General features: G+C 38.5%; 1 protein-coding gene across 1 annotated transcript; it reads left to right on the top strand.

Annotated features, from left to right (window-relative positions):
• Positions 1–299: 299 nt before the first annotated feature.
• On the top strand, positions 300–18,812 carry plag1 (pleiomorphic adenoma gene 1). The gene is made up of 3 exons (XM_018698830.2): positions 300–434; positions 8,368–8,724; positions 8,931–18,812. The coding sequence occupies exons 2-3, from the start codon at positions 8,477–8,479 to the stop codon at positions 10,117–10,119; spliced, it is 1,437 nt and encodes a 478-aa protein (XP_018554346.1). The 5' UTR covers positions 300–434; positions 8,368–8,476; the 3' UTR covers positions 10,120–18,812.
• Positions 18,813–19,008: the final 196 nt, after the last annotated feature.

Raw genomic sequence — 19,008 nt, forward strand, 5'->3', positions numbered from 1 at the left:
CGTCAGCCAATACGATCCCCTGAAAACTTACAACGTAGACTGACAATCCACTCAGCGAATAGGATTTCTTGGCTGACATGATGGTCTTCCTATCGTTGTAAATTGGACTAAACCAAGTTTAAACGATTGACAGTACATCTAGCAAGTCCAGAAATTGAGTTTTATTGAAAGGGACTGTAACTGACATTGAAGTGAAAGTGGCAGCGCCTTACACAAATCAAAAAGCACAAGGGGGTGGAACTTCAAATGGGCGTGGCTAATCGTAGTGCGGTTGCATCGCAGCGCATACACAATGGCTGCTCGAAAGAGGGGAAAGCAAACAATTTTCAGGCCCGCCGCGTCTAGCAAAAAATATGAGAAAAAAATTATTAAAAATTCGGAAAATAGTTGAAAGTCAAGAAAAACTCAACAGAAAGGATGTTAAAGCGTCCGGGGTAAGTTTGATGTAAATTAAGTAAACGGTTACTCAGTTCTTGAATTAAAATATCGGGGTTATTTAAATTATGAGAGAGGGGTGAGCTGGGGAAAAAGTTTGTGTTAATCAGTACCCAGTTTGGGACCACAGAGAAAACCAAGGGAGGTACAAGTATTGAAAAAATTTTTTTATAAATTATGTCACTGGTGATATTAGTGTCACGGTGAGTGTCCACGAACATTAAAGACCACGGGGATCAGTAGAATGAAGGAAAGTTGAGTAAAGTTGAACATAGCCTCCACACTTAGTTTATTTTTTAAAATATAATAACAACAGCAGTGCGATGAACACCGACAGGGACAGGCGCACTTGGATTCAGCAATAATGTCCATTTTCCTGCTGTCTGCAATCACATTTATTTTTACCTGATACAAGCTACACACTTCTTCACAAGCAGTGTCAACATGTCCTTATCGATTCAAGCATCTCATTTCCAAAACTATAACGCCAAATGCAACCACGTAGCGGCTACAGTGACATTTTGTCATGCTGTTTCACTTTTTAGTCTCCACGTTATATCGCATTTTCATCCACTGCAGGTATTGATCACGGTGTCATACGGATGACAGTTCGGCTATGACCCAGTGTAAGGCTAATAAACAAGAAATTGCTTGTCAATAAAGTAGCAAAATGGAGGGGGGTTGGGGGGGTTGGGGGGTGGATTTCAGGCAAACTAATTAGGCAATGCTTAAGATTTGCTCGTGCAGCCTGCGTCCCAGCAGTGTCACAGGCAGCTGCTTTTAAGACCAAAAGTCAACTTGTGTTCAGTTTGATTGGTGTGGCAGGTTGCACTGTACACGTTAGTAATTCCTCTTTTACAAGAGCTCCTATAGCTGCTGCTGCTGCTGGTGTTACAGCGTATAGGAGCCTGTCATGTCACTGCACTGAGCATTAAACACGAGCTGGTCGTCCTCGAAAGCTTTCACACTTCGGAGATCAGAAGCTTCCCCCACCGTTGATTTGTTGTCGAGTCGAATTAGCCAGTGTTGTTTGTGTCGGTGGTTGGAAAGTGGATACTGAAACAGTCCCCGGGAGGAAGTGTGTTGTCAGTGTTGGCTCAAGTCTCTGTTTACACCTGTCCTACACCTTAAACCATACCTAAACACCACATCTGACATGGAGTTAGTGTGCAGCTGTTTTGGATCTGCTATGGTATGATTTGGACCCTTTAGTCTTAAGTCTTCACATTCTGAATGGTCACTGATATCAGTCACATGAGACTTTAAATGCTGTTGAGGCTAAAAGGAAATTTTCCAAGCAGTATAATGCATGTATTACTTTTGAGATGTCTGCACGACTCCTCCTTCTGCCTGTCATTTCTTTTACATAAATGCACCTTGTTTGAAGCAGTTTTATTTCTTGTCCTGAGATCAGCAAGTGCAGCCAGAATTAGACTTACATTTTTAAAATTTGCAATGTAATGCTGCTATTGTGAATGTATGTTTTGAACTGACAAACTTGTTGTGAAGATGTGTTTTCAGCTAAAAGACAACTCTTCCTAAAAATATATCAAGTCAATCAACTGTATTGTTGTAACATTGAATTATGGCACACTTTTACTTTAAAGAAATTTCAACAAAATAATTAAAATTTGGAAAACATTTAATAGTTGTTTCTATGCCTATTGACAATTAGTATATTAGTACAAAAAAGTTAAGACAAGAAGCTAATAAAGGTGAGTAAGTGTATCATTATTATTTTATTACCATTAATGTTATCCAAAATTATATTTTAAAAAAAAGAGACAACAGTGACTTTTTACCAAGACAAAATATGAATCATAAAAAGCATGAAATGCTTTTGAATTAAGGATTAATGAGACTGAAATAATTTGGAGTCTTTGCTAAAGAGCACGTGACCTTTTTTTTACTGATGAGAAAAAGTTAAGCACAGACTAGTCTTAATTGTTGCAAAGTGGTTAGCAATTATCAGTGTAGTTATTTGCAGTAAATTAGTTAATTTCTGTTGGAAATTTAAGAACCACTGCAGACACAAGCGCATGTGATAACGCTTCATTTCAATAGCAAAAGGCTCAAAGACTGACTCCTCTGACACCTTTCATCTTCAAAGTTACAGGAAAGAATAATTTTAATTACAGTAATGCAGAAGTATCAGCCCTCTCCACTATCAAAATGAGGCAGAAAGAATGATGTGCTATCTGCTGTGTGGTTAAATGTACAACTTAAAACTTTATAGTATCGATAAATAAGTATTTTTCAAATTTGACAGATATCCCAGAATGAATGCAGATGATCACTTTCCATGTTCAGTTTTCATTAATAGTATAATGCATGATGGCAGATGTGATCTGTTTTATCAGTTTTTCTACTGGATGTCTCCTGTTTTTACTCAGTACAGTTTCATATATTTGGATTATATCAAATTAAATGTTTGTTTTAAAACTTACTTTGGTTGGGGCAAGAGCTACAATTCTATATATCTCTATTGTTTGATTAAATAATTTGAACTAGCTTATTTTAATTTCTTTGTCCATATATGGAATCCAAGATATCAGTTAACTGGAGTTTCTAAACTAATTCTAAAACAAGACTGACTGGGACAGATTCTTCAGCCTGTACTGGAAGCTGGTAAACCCTTAGGTTGTGTCTGTTTCATGTTAGTATTTTCTGTGCTCCTGGCCTAATCTCACTCTCCCATAATAACTGGTTATAAATCTATCATAAACACCTGATGTTGTGTTAGATCATTTTATTCACTTTATTTTTAAAAAAAATTATAACAAGGTTTTGACTTCTCTGTGGAACGTCTAGTGTTGTAGGCCTCACCAAGCTGCTGCTGTTTTGAGTAAAATAAATATTTTTTATGGATTATTCTGACTATAGTAAATACTAGAGGAAACCTACTGCACCATTTATTACAGACCATCAAGAAAACCCAGAAAAGACAGAACACTTAAAAACATAATTCAAATACAAAATTAAATTCTGAACATTTGCAGCAACAGTAACAATTACAGTGTCACTAAAAAAACAAAACAAAAAACATGCATCAGGATTCACAATCTGTCAATCAATCGCTCATGCACATGATTGACAAGATGCAATGGTTTTTAAATGTGCCTTGCAAATATGTCTGTTGCATTTTAGGCATATGATCCTAGGTAGTTTTAGTTCAGTGTGTGCACCTCCTCCATTTGTCCTGGTCATTGTATGTCTCTCATCAATCCAGCAGCCTTCCTTAGCTCCTCCTCCACTCAAGCCCCCTCTTGAATGTCTTCCTCTAATTCCAGCCTGGATTCACAGCCAGTGTGAAAAGGCTATTTTAGCATCATGCCTTAAGGGTATGGAAAAAAAACATCTAGTAATAGGAAAACAAGCACAAGAGAGTTGAGGGATAAAACACAGTTTACTATATAAAGGTTGTCAGCTTCCGCCTGTTGTACTTCAGGAAACATCGGGCTTCTTGTCCTCCTTGCTCCCAGCATCATCTCTGTGCAGGGTGCTCATCAGAAGGACATTTATGTTTCTCTAAGGGCAGTATGTGTGTGCGCCTCTGTGTAGGAGGAAGTTTGGGCTTGTTCCATCTGACTGTCTCCTCCATAGGGCATATAAAATAGAGAAATTATCACGTGATATTGTGCCCCTAGAGACCTGCTGTCATGCCTGTGTACACCTGCATGTTCCGGTAGTAGGTAGTAACTAGTTTTACTTGGCATATGCTGCTTGAATGGGCAACAACCTTTAAAAGGGACCAGCTATTCATCCACCTTCATGTCTGGACTGGGATTGTAGATGTGAGTGGCAGGCACTCCACCCACTTAACCCAAACCTCTCAGATAGCAGTAAGCTTGTTGTGTTGATGGCCAAGAGCATCATAGTGGGATAAAAATTGGAACTAAGTTATCAGGACATTACCGATACAGACAAAGAGGATGTCATGTGAACGTATTAAAAAAGAGAAATGAAAGGAAACTATCACAGGACAACAGCTGAGACAATGCAGCTTGTTAGCAGCACGTTTAATATTTGTATTTAACATGGCTAGTTGACAAAATGAAACAACATTGTCCTAACAAAGAGTGAATCTGCTGTAGATCTATGATCATGTCAGACAAGCTCAGCTCATAGAGTGAATACTAAAAGTTATTTCAAAGAGGATATTTGCAACACTATCATAAATATCATGTTGTTTTGTACAATATGATTTAGATTACTATTATTATTTCAAGATGCTCGTAATACATAATGTTACCATGGTAATAGCTTTTGAAACATGAATGGTTTACTGTCGTGTTTTGCTGAGTTTTACTGATGGAAATCAACCTTCAGCAGCATCAGAAACGTTTAATAATGAACTGAATTGTGACTTAACATGACTCTCTGTATCAAGAGAAGTCAATCAGTTCCAGAGTGGGTTCAGTTTAAATGTTTGGGCTACCTTATTATTTTATATATCTATGGATTGTGTCTTGTGTTATCTAAAGTTTTATCATGCTACTTATGTGTTGCGACAGATTGGGCTAGCACTAGCTGGAAACTAATTCACCTTGATTCTGCAATTTAAACATGATTCTTATGATAAAATACAGTATGGGTTTATTTCTTCAGAGGGTTGGGGCTAGTGTAAAATGACGTAGCTTCATCTGATGCTTAGGATATGATGAAGACAAAAACAAACAAAAATATATATATAAATATATATATATATATATATATATATATATAAATAATGGTTTGCAATATTCTAAGACCTTACAGTAAAAGCTTCACACAGTAAGTATATTGAGGATGAAGTAGGAAGCCCATTGAAGCTGTACATGTAAAGTGCCCAGATTTTTGTGTGGAAGCTTAATATCCCACAACTGTGAGAACGGTACTCTATATGTTTGAAACAATGTTGTGATTGTTCACAAGAATGACAATTTAATATTCCCGTTAGCTACTTAGTATAATATTTTGTCTGGAAGTTGCGGTTCGCCATGGGGGGATTCCCAGGAAACACAGGAAGGGGAGTGCGTGATGTGATCTGTGTGGAGAATATCATGAAGCCTCCTGCCAACCAAAGGATATAAACTACAGTTGTCAGACTGAATATCTGTAAATCGATCAGTCAGTAAAAGTGCTGTATAGATGCAGTTATTCAGCATTTACACCTGCTTTCAGACTGTTCTATTCCTCACAGCCACCTGACAGCAACAGGATATGAATATGCTTCAGGTGCATCTCCTTAAAATACTGAAGCTTGATTAAATCATATGCAGCTGGAAATGCACTACTAATTACGACAGTAAACATATGAAGGAAACATAGTTAATGAATCTGCAAAGTCACAAAATACTGATACCAAACGCAGCAGCAACATATTTACCTTTTTTCCTATAATTTCCATTTGTAGACATTATAAATTTTTTATGGCCATGTTTGGGCTATTCAAAGTATTTGGTTAACTTATGGAAAGATAGTGGGCTTGGTTTGCTACTGAAAAAGTCACGTATTGTTCAGTAAGTATTTTCTAGCCTAAACCAACTACACAGGACATCCCCGGTCAACATACTCCATGCAGCAGTTGCTTTTACTCAAATACGTTTGGCAAAGCCATTCGGTAGCTTACAGACATCATTCATATGAGACAGGGGTGGTGTTTCCACTGTCAGCTCACAGCAAGAGGAAACTGTACTGAGCCTTCAATATTATGGGCAGAGACAGTGATGGTCTGTCTCTGCTCTCAGCTGAGCCAAATCACTGTTAACTGTTTGAAGTCAGCATTTCCTTGTCCATTTTTTAGTAACACTTTGCTGAAATCAGTGTTGTCCTTTTGTTTGTTTGTTTTAAAGAGGCACTGATGTAACTTTCTGATCATTTTGGAGAATGCAGTTTGTGGTGGTGGTGAGCTGTTCTGCATTATACAGAGATGTGTGTCTGAGAGAAGCCCCATCGATATAAATGGGCTGGACAAAGTAAAGGAAACACATGTCGGGATAACACAATGCAATTCAATGGCACCACAAACTACATCCTCCAAAATGATCATACAGCTGAATCAACACCTCTCTAAAGCTGTTTCAGCAAGAGTTGAGAACCCATTAATATCATGAAAGCAGGATTTATTGCAGGACTGTTGTATTAGGCGTACCCAGTAAACTGGCCACTAAGTGTATATCAGGCTTCAGTAACTTTAGGGCAATTGTGTAACATACAGTACAGTAGTCTCTGTAGTTTGGAGCTTTGTTCCACTCCTATAGTTCTACTTTGACCTTCATCTGATAGATAGCAGCCTTGCTGACCAGTCTCTGTTGTGCTATTCTTAAGGCTGTAATAAAATGCGTTGCAGTTAAGATACTGTTAATGAGTACTGAGCACTTCCTGCTGCTTTTTCACATTTCACCAGTGATCCACTAACAGTCAGTATTTTTTCAGTCAGCAGACTTTTAACTTGAGGTTTTGCCTCTATGTGAGGACATGCACCAGTTCAGCAGCTATTTCTTCTCCCTATACACTGTGCCTTCTGGCATGAGGAATGGGAAACATGCAAAAATACTGGTGTGGTCTTTTAAGTCCAGTGATGACAGATACTTTAGACTGTTTAAGGATGGCAGTATAATTGTGATTCTGATTCTGCTGAAAGAGGCGTACAAATAACATACAAAAAAACCAAAAAAAAAAAAAAAAACCAAAAACAACATTTACAAGAATTTCTTTTCCAGCCAACCCAACTCCATGTTGTGTGCTTGTATAGACATCAACAATCTAAATTAAAGAATAACAATATATAAAACATAGAACATAAACAGAAAGCAATATAACATATCATCAAATAAAAATTAACAACTGAATAATATTCATAATGATGAGTAGATTGAGAAACAACAAGGGTCCATAAAGATGGTTCGCTGCTACTTGCAGTAGATCACCATGGTAACCTATACTTCATGACATAGCAGATTAACCTCAGAGGATCAGATCAGAACATGTCAGCTGCCTGACTGCTGACCAATCAGATCACTGGAAAAAGAGTTATCATTTCTTCAGGATCCTTTTAGGGACAAAAGTACTGAGTTTTCACTAATGTGGCAAGTAATCAAGAGCAACAGATACTTTTTGTATTATTGTCAGAAACTTTCTGTGTCCACCTAGATGCTTTTACTTCTTCTTATTTCATTACTACAACTCAAAATAACACGAGTTGACTTGCTGATAATAATTGGAATAAGTAAATTCACATTATCAACACCCAATATATTATAAATGCAACATTCCAGTGTAAAATAAACCTCATCAGGCATAAACTACTTCTCTCCTCAGTTCTCCTCTGACCTATGGCAGCAGCAGAGACAGCCTTACATAACTTTAAACTTTTTATGTGTGTCACATATTCATAGTGGTTTGTTAATCATGAGATAAAAACAGAAAATACTGGAAATGCCATTTGTTATTTATAGCCAACTACTTTTAATATTTGGGTGTGATTTCCAGTATTTTACAGCTTTTTATGCTATTCTAGTTGCATCCCTATATTGTATGTATTTTTAGCTTGCTTGCTATCACTTTTTGCTGCTATATTAATCAAATTTCCCTTCAGGTATCAGTGTTGGAGCTCGTGATATTAAGACCTCATCTCATGGTTCTGATTATGTTGTTTGTGATAAACAAGTCAATTTAGCCAGTTAATAACCAGCCTCATGATATCAGTTATCCAGGAATATTAACATTAGGCACTGTGAATACAGGTAACCTCGCCAGATGAAGTTAAACTTGCTTTGTGATACAGGCCTCAGATCAGTGTCTCTGTTTGTTTTTATTTTGATTTAGGTTTCAGTGTCTTATTTACTGCCAGCAAGTCAGTCAGCAACTTGACACCATTCAGATTATCCTCTCTCTCCTCTCTCTCTCTCTCTCTCTCTCTCTCTCTCCCTCTCTCTCTCTCTCTCTCAGGCTCCTGAGTCCGGGCGGTGTTGAGCACATAAAACTGGATAGAATAATCGCATCAGTACTAGTTGGGCACTGTGCCACTGTCCATGTAGCTGGTCTGCCTTAGGGTGCCATGGCCACAGGAACCCAGGGCCACCGTGACCACATCTTGGAGAAAGCCAAGCTCACGCCACCCACGGGGAGGCGCAGGAGAGCAGAAGGGAAGCCGAAGAAGAATTTCCCCTGCCAGGAGTGTCAGAAAGCTTTCAACAGTCTGGAGAAGTTGAAGGTGCACTCGTATTCTCACACAGGAGAAAGACCCTACCGCTGCTCCCACCCTGACTGCACCAAGGCTTTCGTCTCCAAATACAAGCTGCTACGGTACAGACAAAGCAGCAGTACATAGCAGGCTGCAGCATGTTGCTTTTCTCTTTACCTTTGGTAACATAGTGCTCTGAAGTAGTCAGAATGATGTGTTGATGAATACTTGTTTTTAGGTCTTGTTTTTGTGTGTAATGTAAGCATGCCTACTTAAAACATGATTGCAACAATTCTGAGTGCTCATAGAATGTGTCTGTGTTCCAAAGGCATATGGCAACTCACTCGCCAGAAAAAAACCACAAGTGTTCATACTGTGAGAAAATGTTCCACCGCAAGGATCACTTAAAGAATCACCTACACACTCATGACCCATACAAGGAGGCGTTCACCTGTCAGGAGTGTGGCAAGAGCTACAACACCAAGCTGGGCTTTAAACGCCACCTCGCCCTCCATGCAGCCAACAGTGGAGATCTCACCTGCCAAGTGTGCCTGCAGCCATTCCCTAGCACCGGGGTTCTTCTAGAGCACCTCAAAACACATGCTGGCAAGTCCTCTGGCGGGACCAAAGAGAAAAAGCATCGCTGCGAGCACTGTGAGCGGCGATTTTACACCCGTAAAGACGTGCGGCGCCACATGGTGGTGCACACCGGACGCAAGGACTTCCTCTGTCAGTACTGTGCCCAGCGCTTTGGTAGGAAGGATCACCTGACACGTCACATGAAGAAGAGCCACCCGCAGGAGCTGCTGAGGGTAAAAACTGAGCCAGCTGACTCGCTGGAGCCCATTGTCTACGACTTGGCCTCCGGGGGCATCAAGGGCGAGCTCCCGGGGATGCTGACGCCGAGGCCGCACCAGCTCAACATGTACACAGGCCCCGTCCTGGACACAGAGCCCTTCCCCGCCCCCACACACCCCTTTTCTTTAAAGTACCCGCTGGGCTCCAACTTTACCTCATACACCGTCTCCTCACAGGAACGGGAGCAGAATCTAAAGGGAGAACTGGAGACCTACCTGATGGAGCTGCAGAGCAGCATGCCCTCCTCATCCTCTGCAGCCCAAGAACCCCAACTCTCCTCCTCCAAACTTGAGTTGGAGCCTCAAGTGGGTGGGCTGGAGGGAGCAAGCGAGGAGGTGTCCTTGTCCAAAATGTCCACATCAGTGGCAGCAGCCACTGCAGGCGACTCTCTGGCCTCATCCTCCTCTCTGATGGACTTCTCACAGCTTTTCAACTTCCTTCCGCTCAACGGGCCTCCATACAACCAGGCCGGGGGCAGCGGGGGGCAGGGTGTTGCCTATCCACCCAGCGAAGAGCCCGCACCTCTCGTCCAGCTGCCCCCCCAGTCCTCTGAGGGCTCAGAGGCTGCGGAGAGTCCGCTTCAAGGGCTTCCCTCCTCCTTCATATCCAACCTGAGCACACCCACCACACTGCCCCGCTTCCACCAAGCTTTTCAGTGATCCAGTATGTACTGCGACTGGCACACGTGCACTCTTAACACACATACTGACACGCATGTCAAGCTACACAACCACACCAGCAGACAGACACCGAAACAAGATGCCAGTAACACGTTTATTTGACAATATTATCACCTCTGTCCTTTTAGAATGACAACATGAGCAGACACTAACACATGCAGCAGACACATAATGATCAGCACTGACAGCAGTAACACACACACACACACACACACCTCCACACAAGGTTTAGCTTGATTAGCTTTCTAATGGCTATTATTGGGTCTTTTTATTAAGTTGTCAAATCACCACAATTCCCTTATGACATGTTCACATAACAGAGAAAAAATAATCCCCTTGTGCTGCATGTTGATGCAAATAAAAATTCCAAATTCTTAGTTTCTTTCCATTTTCCAAGTTTTACAACCTATCCTGGTCTCGTCTGATTACCAGAAGAAATGACCTTGTCAGACACCTGCAAGCTACAATATGCATATACATCTTTAATCACAGCCACAGTAGCCCTCAGCCACAGGATGTAATCACACAGCTCAGCACACCTCAAGATCACACTATAACAGATCTCGGTGCAGCGCCGCTCCGTGCACCGCACCGCTAACATCAGTGCAAAAACCTGCCACAAACGCATTACTGAAGCAAAGCCTGTTTTTCTGCATTAATGTGGACATGTGGCTTAACAGTGACGGTGAGAGCTATGAGAGTTCAAACGTGAATTAGTCTTTTGGGAGTTGAGGAATTTTCACATAGATGAATGATAGTAATTTGATTGCAATGACATTTTCCTTTCTTTAGAATAGACTGACCTTAGTATGTAGTTTTGCGATGTGTATTGTTTTTCGTATAGCACTTTGAACTTTGTGATGCTGCCAGGCATCACATGTGACCTTTGTTTTATGCCTTTTTTTTTTTTAATTTGTGGTATGATTTTAAAGGACCAATCAGTAGTTTGGGTATGTTTTTGTCCATTTACATTCATTTAATACACCTAGTACTATAAAGGACTGCTATCCATTTCCCAAAGCATACTATATATCTATAACATATTAATGTGTTTCATTCCCTTCTAATCTGTATGGAAATCAACTTGGGTCAGCTAATCCATCACAGTGATCATATCTTCTTGTGTTTTTGTCATTAACATCACTGTAATGTTCACACAACTGCATCACCACGCAGTGCAGTGATATCGCCTTGAGACCTGTTGTTCACTGTGCTGGATTACACAGCCCAGTTTCAAGTTTTTTTTCAAGTTCATTTCCAATGCAAAGTGAAATTATAGGAAACCAACAGCTTCTTGGAAGGTGGAAAACTCAATGAAAACATCTCAAATGTGCTCTAAAGGTTTTTTTGGCAGAAAGTTAAAGTATATGTAATTAGTAGTAAATCGGCCAAAACATGCAAAAACATTGGTCTGGTCCTTTTGATCAATCCATAAAACGGAAGTTCATCCACATTATTATAGACAAGGTACTGAGTAGGAACTACTGAGCAACAGTATTACAGTTTATCATTTCATTTTGGTAGTTGGTAGATTTTCTGGTTAAGTTGATTGTCCGACAGTGGAGACATTTTTATAAAAGCCTAAAAGTGTCTTTTATGGTGTTTCTTACTAATCCCCCAACCCCAAACCAAAGTCAACCAAACACAGACAGACAGAGCTGGCTGCTAGCTGCTGAAATGTTACTTTAGACTGTTAATAATCTCATCAGTCAAATTCCACATAGAGAGTGAGTTGACATCAAGGGCTGCCATTCTCCAGTCCCCTCCCAACCCCCCACCCCCACCCCCGAACACTCACTCCACCACAAAAACAGTTCCCTTGTCAGAGAAGATCAGCCATGTATCTCGGTGGACAGACACTAGTTTCCACACGGAAAACTGACAAATTATTCTCTTTACCATGATACACAAACACACGTTGCCATTCACTGTGTATGAGCCTTACCCAGGCTCTATGTCAACCACTCCAGTAGAGTTATCTTATAGTGGGAGTGAGTACTACAGGCTCTACGTGTTATTGCTGATGGTTTTGGTTTTGGTTGTTCCACTCTCCCCTTGTTAAGTTTGTGTGCTATTTTGAATGAAAAAAAAAAACAACAAAACAATCAGTGACCACAAAGCAAGCCCCTCCCTCGTGGATGAAGGAAGTTCTTCATGCAAATATACATAATCACACACAAAGTACCCTTTCATTTTCTTCCTGTCTCTAGTTAAGCACCTGTGCATTTTGTAGGAGATAGACTTCCAAGAAGTGTCGTTCGTTCGCTTTGTTTATGAATGTTGGACTGAAACTAAAATTTTTAGCCGGGGATAGGATGTGAAAGATGCAGAAAGTTCATTTTACATCTGGGAGTCACGAGTGCTGTATGTGGTACCAAGTACCATTACATTTTATGTATTGTAGAAGGTCTTTGCAAAGGTGGCATGAAAAATGAATCATTAAAATGCAAATTAGGGACTGCAAAAATTACTGAAGTGGCAGGGGTGCTAAATCTAATACTTTGCTTTTTTAAAAAAGAAAACCAAGAGCCTCCGTAGTCTAATATTTTCATTAGATCCCCACGCCCGTTTATCATTTTCATTTTCAACATTTATCAGTATCATTTAAAGAAAACATACAGTTTGCTTATTGCCAGATTAATGACAAATATAACAAAAGGTGTGCTCTGTTTACCAAATATTCTAGCCATTCTGTATCTTGGAAGCAAGAACTAGATATAGAATATAAACATGAAATATGCCAATTCATTTTTTTTCCTCATTCAGCGTGGAACGATGTGGAACTCCTCAAGAGTATATGAAGTCACTGTCATGTTATGTGAAACTGCCAAATTCTGCTGCTATTTTGGTGATGTAGCCAAAAGAATGGGATGTGAAACAAACAGATGTTAACAGAAAATGTTTTCTGAGTGACTGTTCCACACCTTGGTAGTTATTCCATTTTTAAAGCCTGACTCTAAATGTTATCCTGATGCACAAGTCATTTTTCAACTTGTGCAGATGCTTTACTATTTTCTACTTCCATCAAAACTCTACACGCATGTCTCCTGACCCATGTCCAGAGATAATACACTTACCTTGTAAGCTCCACTAAATAAGCTCCATAACAATAATTAAGTAAGCTCAATAATATTTTACCATTCAGAATCAGTTCTGACTGAATATGTGAACGTGAACTTTCCTTCATGACAGAGTTAGGACACACAATGACTCTGTTTACACTTCACATTGATTAAAATAGTAATTCAAATACTAATGCTACTGAATACTGATGATACTGATTATGAGTATGAAGGAAATAATTTAATAGTATTCCAGTTCTGATTCAAATATGAATAGAGATTTGGTTTAACTGCTTTTGAATTATCAAAGTAATGGAAATTTACTATGTGTCAGTATGCTAGACAGATGTTGCAGTGCATACAGGTGGACAATGATATTTACATATTCAACAGCATTAGAGTAAATACAACATCGTGTCAGAAGCTTAATCATTAGGTTCATTGCAATTTTGTAAAATGGGCTATTCACATATTCATTAGCTTCCAGTGTTACTTTACTTGTAACATGTTGTTTTTTACGAAAAGAAATGCTCATGTTAAAAGGTAAATAAGATATAAAGGAACATTACAGTCAAATCTTCAGTTCCCAATAGGTCTTTTTAGGACCAAATCCACTTTTCTGCAGTATGTTATGTGATATAATATTATCTAATCCTTCTAAGCGTACTATCAAAGAGTCAGCTATTTATGCAGTGTTTCTGACCAGGATCAGTCAACATTGTCCATCCTTTAACTGCTTCTAGTGCTCTCTAGCACAGTGTGGCTGTATCAGCAAAGCTGCTAACGGACAGGCGACAGGGGACAATAGTAGTGCTTGGGCATCTCCCAGGTATAAATATGTAGAACTATATGAATGTGAAGCAGGACCGTACTGGAAAAGGGCTAACCCTCCTTGGATTAAAGAAAAATAGAATTCATCAGGCCAAAACCATGCTAGATTTAGATTGTCTGGGTAGTTTTCCCTATGAAAAACCTTAAAGGACTATCAGTTAAAAGACAGTTAAATGTGTTGGTGGAGAAAGTTTCAACTTCTATACACCTTCACCAGCAAATCACATGACCATGTTTTCCCACCTGCCCTCATAGTAGTGCTGTATCTACCCATGTAGATAGTTTGGGTTTCTCCTTCTGACACTTCTGCTTCCACTCCAATATGATAGAGATAAGATAAGATTTTGCAGAATTCAGCAGTGGTAGTTTTCCCAGCCTTCAGTGAATCAGATAACACACATTATCATGAACTGTTTTCGTTTTCAAAACTGGCTGCTATGGTCATCATTGAAAACAGTTGACACTGTATTCTGTGGACTGTCTTCAGCAACAGGGTAAATGGTACCAGAAAAATATATTTGTGATGATTGATTGATTTCAAAAATTGTGGATGCTTTAAGCTCCACAGACCAAATTGTATTTACCTTTGTTGTTCTAGTGTGGTGGTAGAAGTCTCAAAACCTAGGCAAAACTGTCTACATGGATAGATACCACTATAGGGAAGAGAAAATATTTTTTTTTCTGATTTAGGCGATCTTTATCTGTAATTCTAAAAATACGAAATTGAGATTATTTTTTTTTATTATTATTTTTTTAATTCTCAAGATGGTATATATGGCTATTTTCTGCAATAAGTTGTGGCTTCCACCTCCAATCAAGTTATCAAGAGAGGTGCTTCTTAGCATTACCTGAGGCTTTTGTTAAAAGAATATGGGTAAATTTGAATCTGTATGTAGCAAAGTTCTACCAAACGTGATGAGAAAACACGAGCAGTAGCTGCATCTCACCGGTCAGTGCCGAGTCTTCAGCGCCTCAGTTGGTCCAAATCGTACATTGTAAACAGATGTTGTGCCTTATTGTTCATGTCAGCTATTTGCTGTCATTTAAAATCAATGTGGGAAATACAAAAGCGCCTTTAAAAAAAGAAAGAAAAAAGCATAAATAACAGCTGTGTTGGACCAGATGCACATCACATATATATTTGATATATATGTTTTCCACAGGTTAATATTATAGTAGCATCCTCTAACATCACCTTTCATTCAGAAAGATATATGCTGGAATGTTTCACAAGATATCTAGAATTTTTTGGATGGCCATTAAAAATAGGTTCTTGGTTTTGAATGGTGTGTATTGTGTGTAAACATCACACACCTTAAATGATGTGAGGACATAAGCAGATACAGGAAAAGGTTCAACAGATATTTTTGCTAACAAAATCCACACAGAATCAAATAGTAATCTACAGTTAGCACTGATGCATTGCTTTGACATGTCATTAGCAACTGCCATTACCTCTATTGACTGTACTTAGATTTAGATATTCTAATGGCTATGGTGTTGCATTGAATAGTTACGACAGCTGTTATTGTTCTTATACAGTTGCATAGTTTGGGTTACCCTTATTTGTGACCTCACCACTCCGTACATCACAACGTGAATTTTGTTTGTTTGTTTGTTCGTTTGTTTATTGTTTGTTTGTGTTTTAAATGACCTTGGGAAAAAATTCTGATCTGTCAGTAAAAATCTGAGGTAGCCTTTTTGCTGGAAATCAGGAAAACTCCAAATCATGGAGAAACATACAGAATGCTGAGGTCACAAATGTTCGGGTTAGTTGTCAGTCCTGCTCCAGTTACTGTGTTTTCCAGCTGCTGTGGGCTGACTGTAGTCTCCTTTTTTTCTTTTCTTTCTTTTTTTTCTTTTTTTTTTTTTTTAAATACAACTAACATTGTGCTAGCAATCACTAGCCAGCAAAGTGGGGCTGGGGTTCCACTGAAATGTGTGTGTAGCACATAATCTTGTTGACTTATTCTTTCTTTTAGTGAGGTGCTGGCCAGCAGGCATACATGGAAAAAGAATGGGAAAGCTGCACACTCCTATCTGTTTCAACAAACTGTCCTCCTCAGCTGTGTTTTACTGAGGTTTGGACAACATCTGACATTTAAAATTTATCATGTGACCAAAGTTCCAGTATTTGGTCACATCATGACAAGTAAGCAGACTGATGAAGGCTGTAATATGCTGTTTAAAGGAGTGCACAAAATGTAGTAGTAGATTTATATCTCTTAGAGATATGGTGTCAAAATGTTATTGTTTTGAAATCAATATCAAAACTCTGGTATCATAGTGACACATTTCAATCAATGCCCAGCCCTACAGCAACATTACTGAGGGTTGAACAGTCACGAAGGTGATGTTAGCTGATGGACATTATTCCATAAAACAAAGCTTATATGTTTTATCTATAGAACAGAACAGATGTTTATTTCTATACATTTTACAGACATTGGACTGCGCACTAAAAATGTGAACTTCACAAGTTGCAAAAATGTCGCCACCTTTTCCCTTCCACCACAGCAGTTAAAAGACTAACGTGCATCTAGTTACATGAAATGTTTGATGCATATATAACCCAATAGTGTTATCATTTACCTCACATACTCCTCGTTTTTTTTTTTGTTTTTGTTTTGTTTTGTTTTGTTTTGTTTTGTTTTTTTGTGCTCCAGGATTTAATAATAATGACAAACTAGAAGTGTTAAGTTCCCCTTTTTCCTTCCTGAATGATGGAACTTGATGAGACATGAATAGAGACAATATTTTTCTGGGTTGTGTGAAATGTAGAGTTGAATGTGTAATGTTTCAAAGCATTTATGGAACTTTGCTATTTGTATCTTGTGAAGGTTTGTGGTTTTACAAGAGATGTTAGCAAGCCTCCCTCTCGCTCTATCTCTTTCTATCTCTCTCTCTGTCTATATATATATATATATATATATATATACACACACACATATATATATATACATACATATATGTGTCTATATATATGTATATGTATATATAATTAATATTAGCACTTTTTGTAAATTGAATGCCTTCATTTCCTACAATACCTTTTGCCTTTTGTTTAAAACCCTTATTACATTATAGATGATATATTTAGCTCTTTTAGAGAACAATAACATGTAAATACAATATAAATGTTTTATTTTTACAGGTACAATTTTGACAGTGTTTTTCCTATCAAAGTGTCATTTTTGCTTTACTTGCACAAGTGTTCTGTGTATCTCACTGAGGGGGCTTTCATCAAATGTTGTACCTTTAAACACAGATATCTGTAGGTGTAGGTTTTTTTTTTTTTTTTTTTTTTTTTTTTTTTAAAGAAAGCCTTCTTTGACTTTCAACCGCTGGGTTAGGTGAGAGCACAGGCAATAATGAAGCTTAAATGGACAGTTATATAGCACTTAATTTTATCATCTTGTCATGGGCTGTTTAATTGTTTAAAAAGACAAACAAGATACATGTATCAATAACTCCCAGGGTGATTTTGTCCTCCTCTATCATCCTTTGACCTCAGTGTGACCTTATGAAAAAAAAATATTACTTGATTTCTTAGTGGTTTCTGTCTGAAAGCTGTTGCATGAAATTTCATAGTCAGCTAACTGCAGTTTTTAACTTGATGTATGACTTACATGGACTGTAGGACAGAATCCAGAGATTTGAAGGTTAGAAACAAACTGTGGATCAAAGTTGAAAGAAATGATTAAAAAAAAGAAAAGAAAAAAAAAAGCGAAGCTCTACACATTGGACAAGTAGATCCAGATTTGGAGTCTGGAATCAGATCAAGTTCATAATTCTAAAAGCAAATCTTAACTGTCCTGGACAAAGAGGAAAAATAGAATGCGTCCCATAGTCACGTGGTGACCAGAGACAGGAGATGCTCTTCGGTGAGAGGCACAGACCTTTAGCAAATCATGTCAAACTTTTTTTTTTTTTTTTAATAAGCTTCATTGGTACCAGTGAACTTTATTGAATGTGTATGTAAGAAACACTGCAATACTGCAATATATTTTGGTATTGGATCAAGCTGCTAACATACTTCTAAAGCTCCTTAAGGTGCTACAGACCTCTTTTCTAGTTTTTAAATGTATCATTTGTACAAACAAAGTATCCAGTTTAGCTGAACAGTTGGCATGTGTGTGCCTGGTTGTACTATATAGCTACATATATTTTATTGTACTGTGACTTTTGTAGTCTTTTTACAGACTTGCCTGTAATATCACATGCCCCCACCCCCCACCTGTGTGATTTGATATTTGGAAACTGAGTCATGGTGGGAGATTTGCTCCGAGTGAAATCACTAAGCAGAGATGAAGACATCAGTGCTGGTGCCGAGAAGCGCGCGCAAAGTTCAGAGGGAGTTCAGAGACGAACCGCATTCCAGCCATGTTGGTTTTGTTATCCGCTGCATTTCAATAATGCCATCCTGTGACAATGACGGACTCATTGCTAATTCTCAATATTTTACTTCAAATCTATTTTACAAACTACTGTTGTATTTTTTATAAATATAGGCAAAGTATTTCACATAAACATATATATAAGTAAATATATATGTATATGTTTATAGGTTGTGTAAAATAAAAATTAATGCTGCAGCTTTTATCCGTTGTTTTTTAAACATGACATCATCCAAAGAGGCAGATTATTTATTGTCTGGCAGAGTAACCTGATTTGATTTACATACCTTGCTGCTATGAGAGAGAAGAGCTGCAGTCGTCAACTCCAGTGTTTTTACACAATGTAATGAAAGTTTAATAAAACATAAGAGAAGGATCCAAACTCCAGTCTGTTTTGGTCATTCCTTAGCATGTGTCATTCACTTATGCCTTTCTCTGCATCTGTGTCAGACTTTCCCTTCATATCGGGCCACATGGACTCACTTTCATGACTGTAAGGTGTATGACATAATGGATAATGGATAGAGCTTGTCAGTAAATGCAACGTTCAGTGTGCTCGTAACATGAAATCTGATTTT

This window comes from Lates calcarifer, linkage group LG24 (assembly GCF_001640805.2).
Source record: "Lates calcarifer isolate ASB-BC8 linkage group LG24, TLL_Latcal_v3, whole genome shotgun sequence".
NCBI classification, from domain to species: domain Eukaryota; kingdom Metazoa; phylum Chordata; class Actinopteri; family Centropomidae; genus Lates; species Lates calcarifer.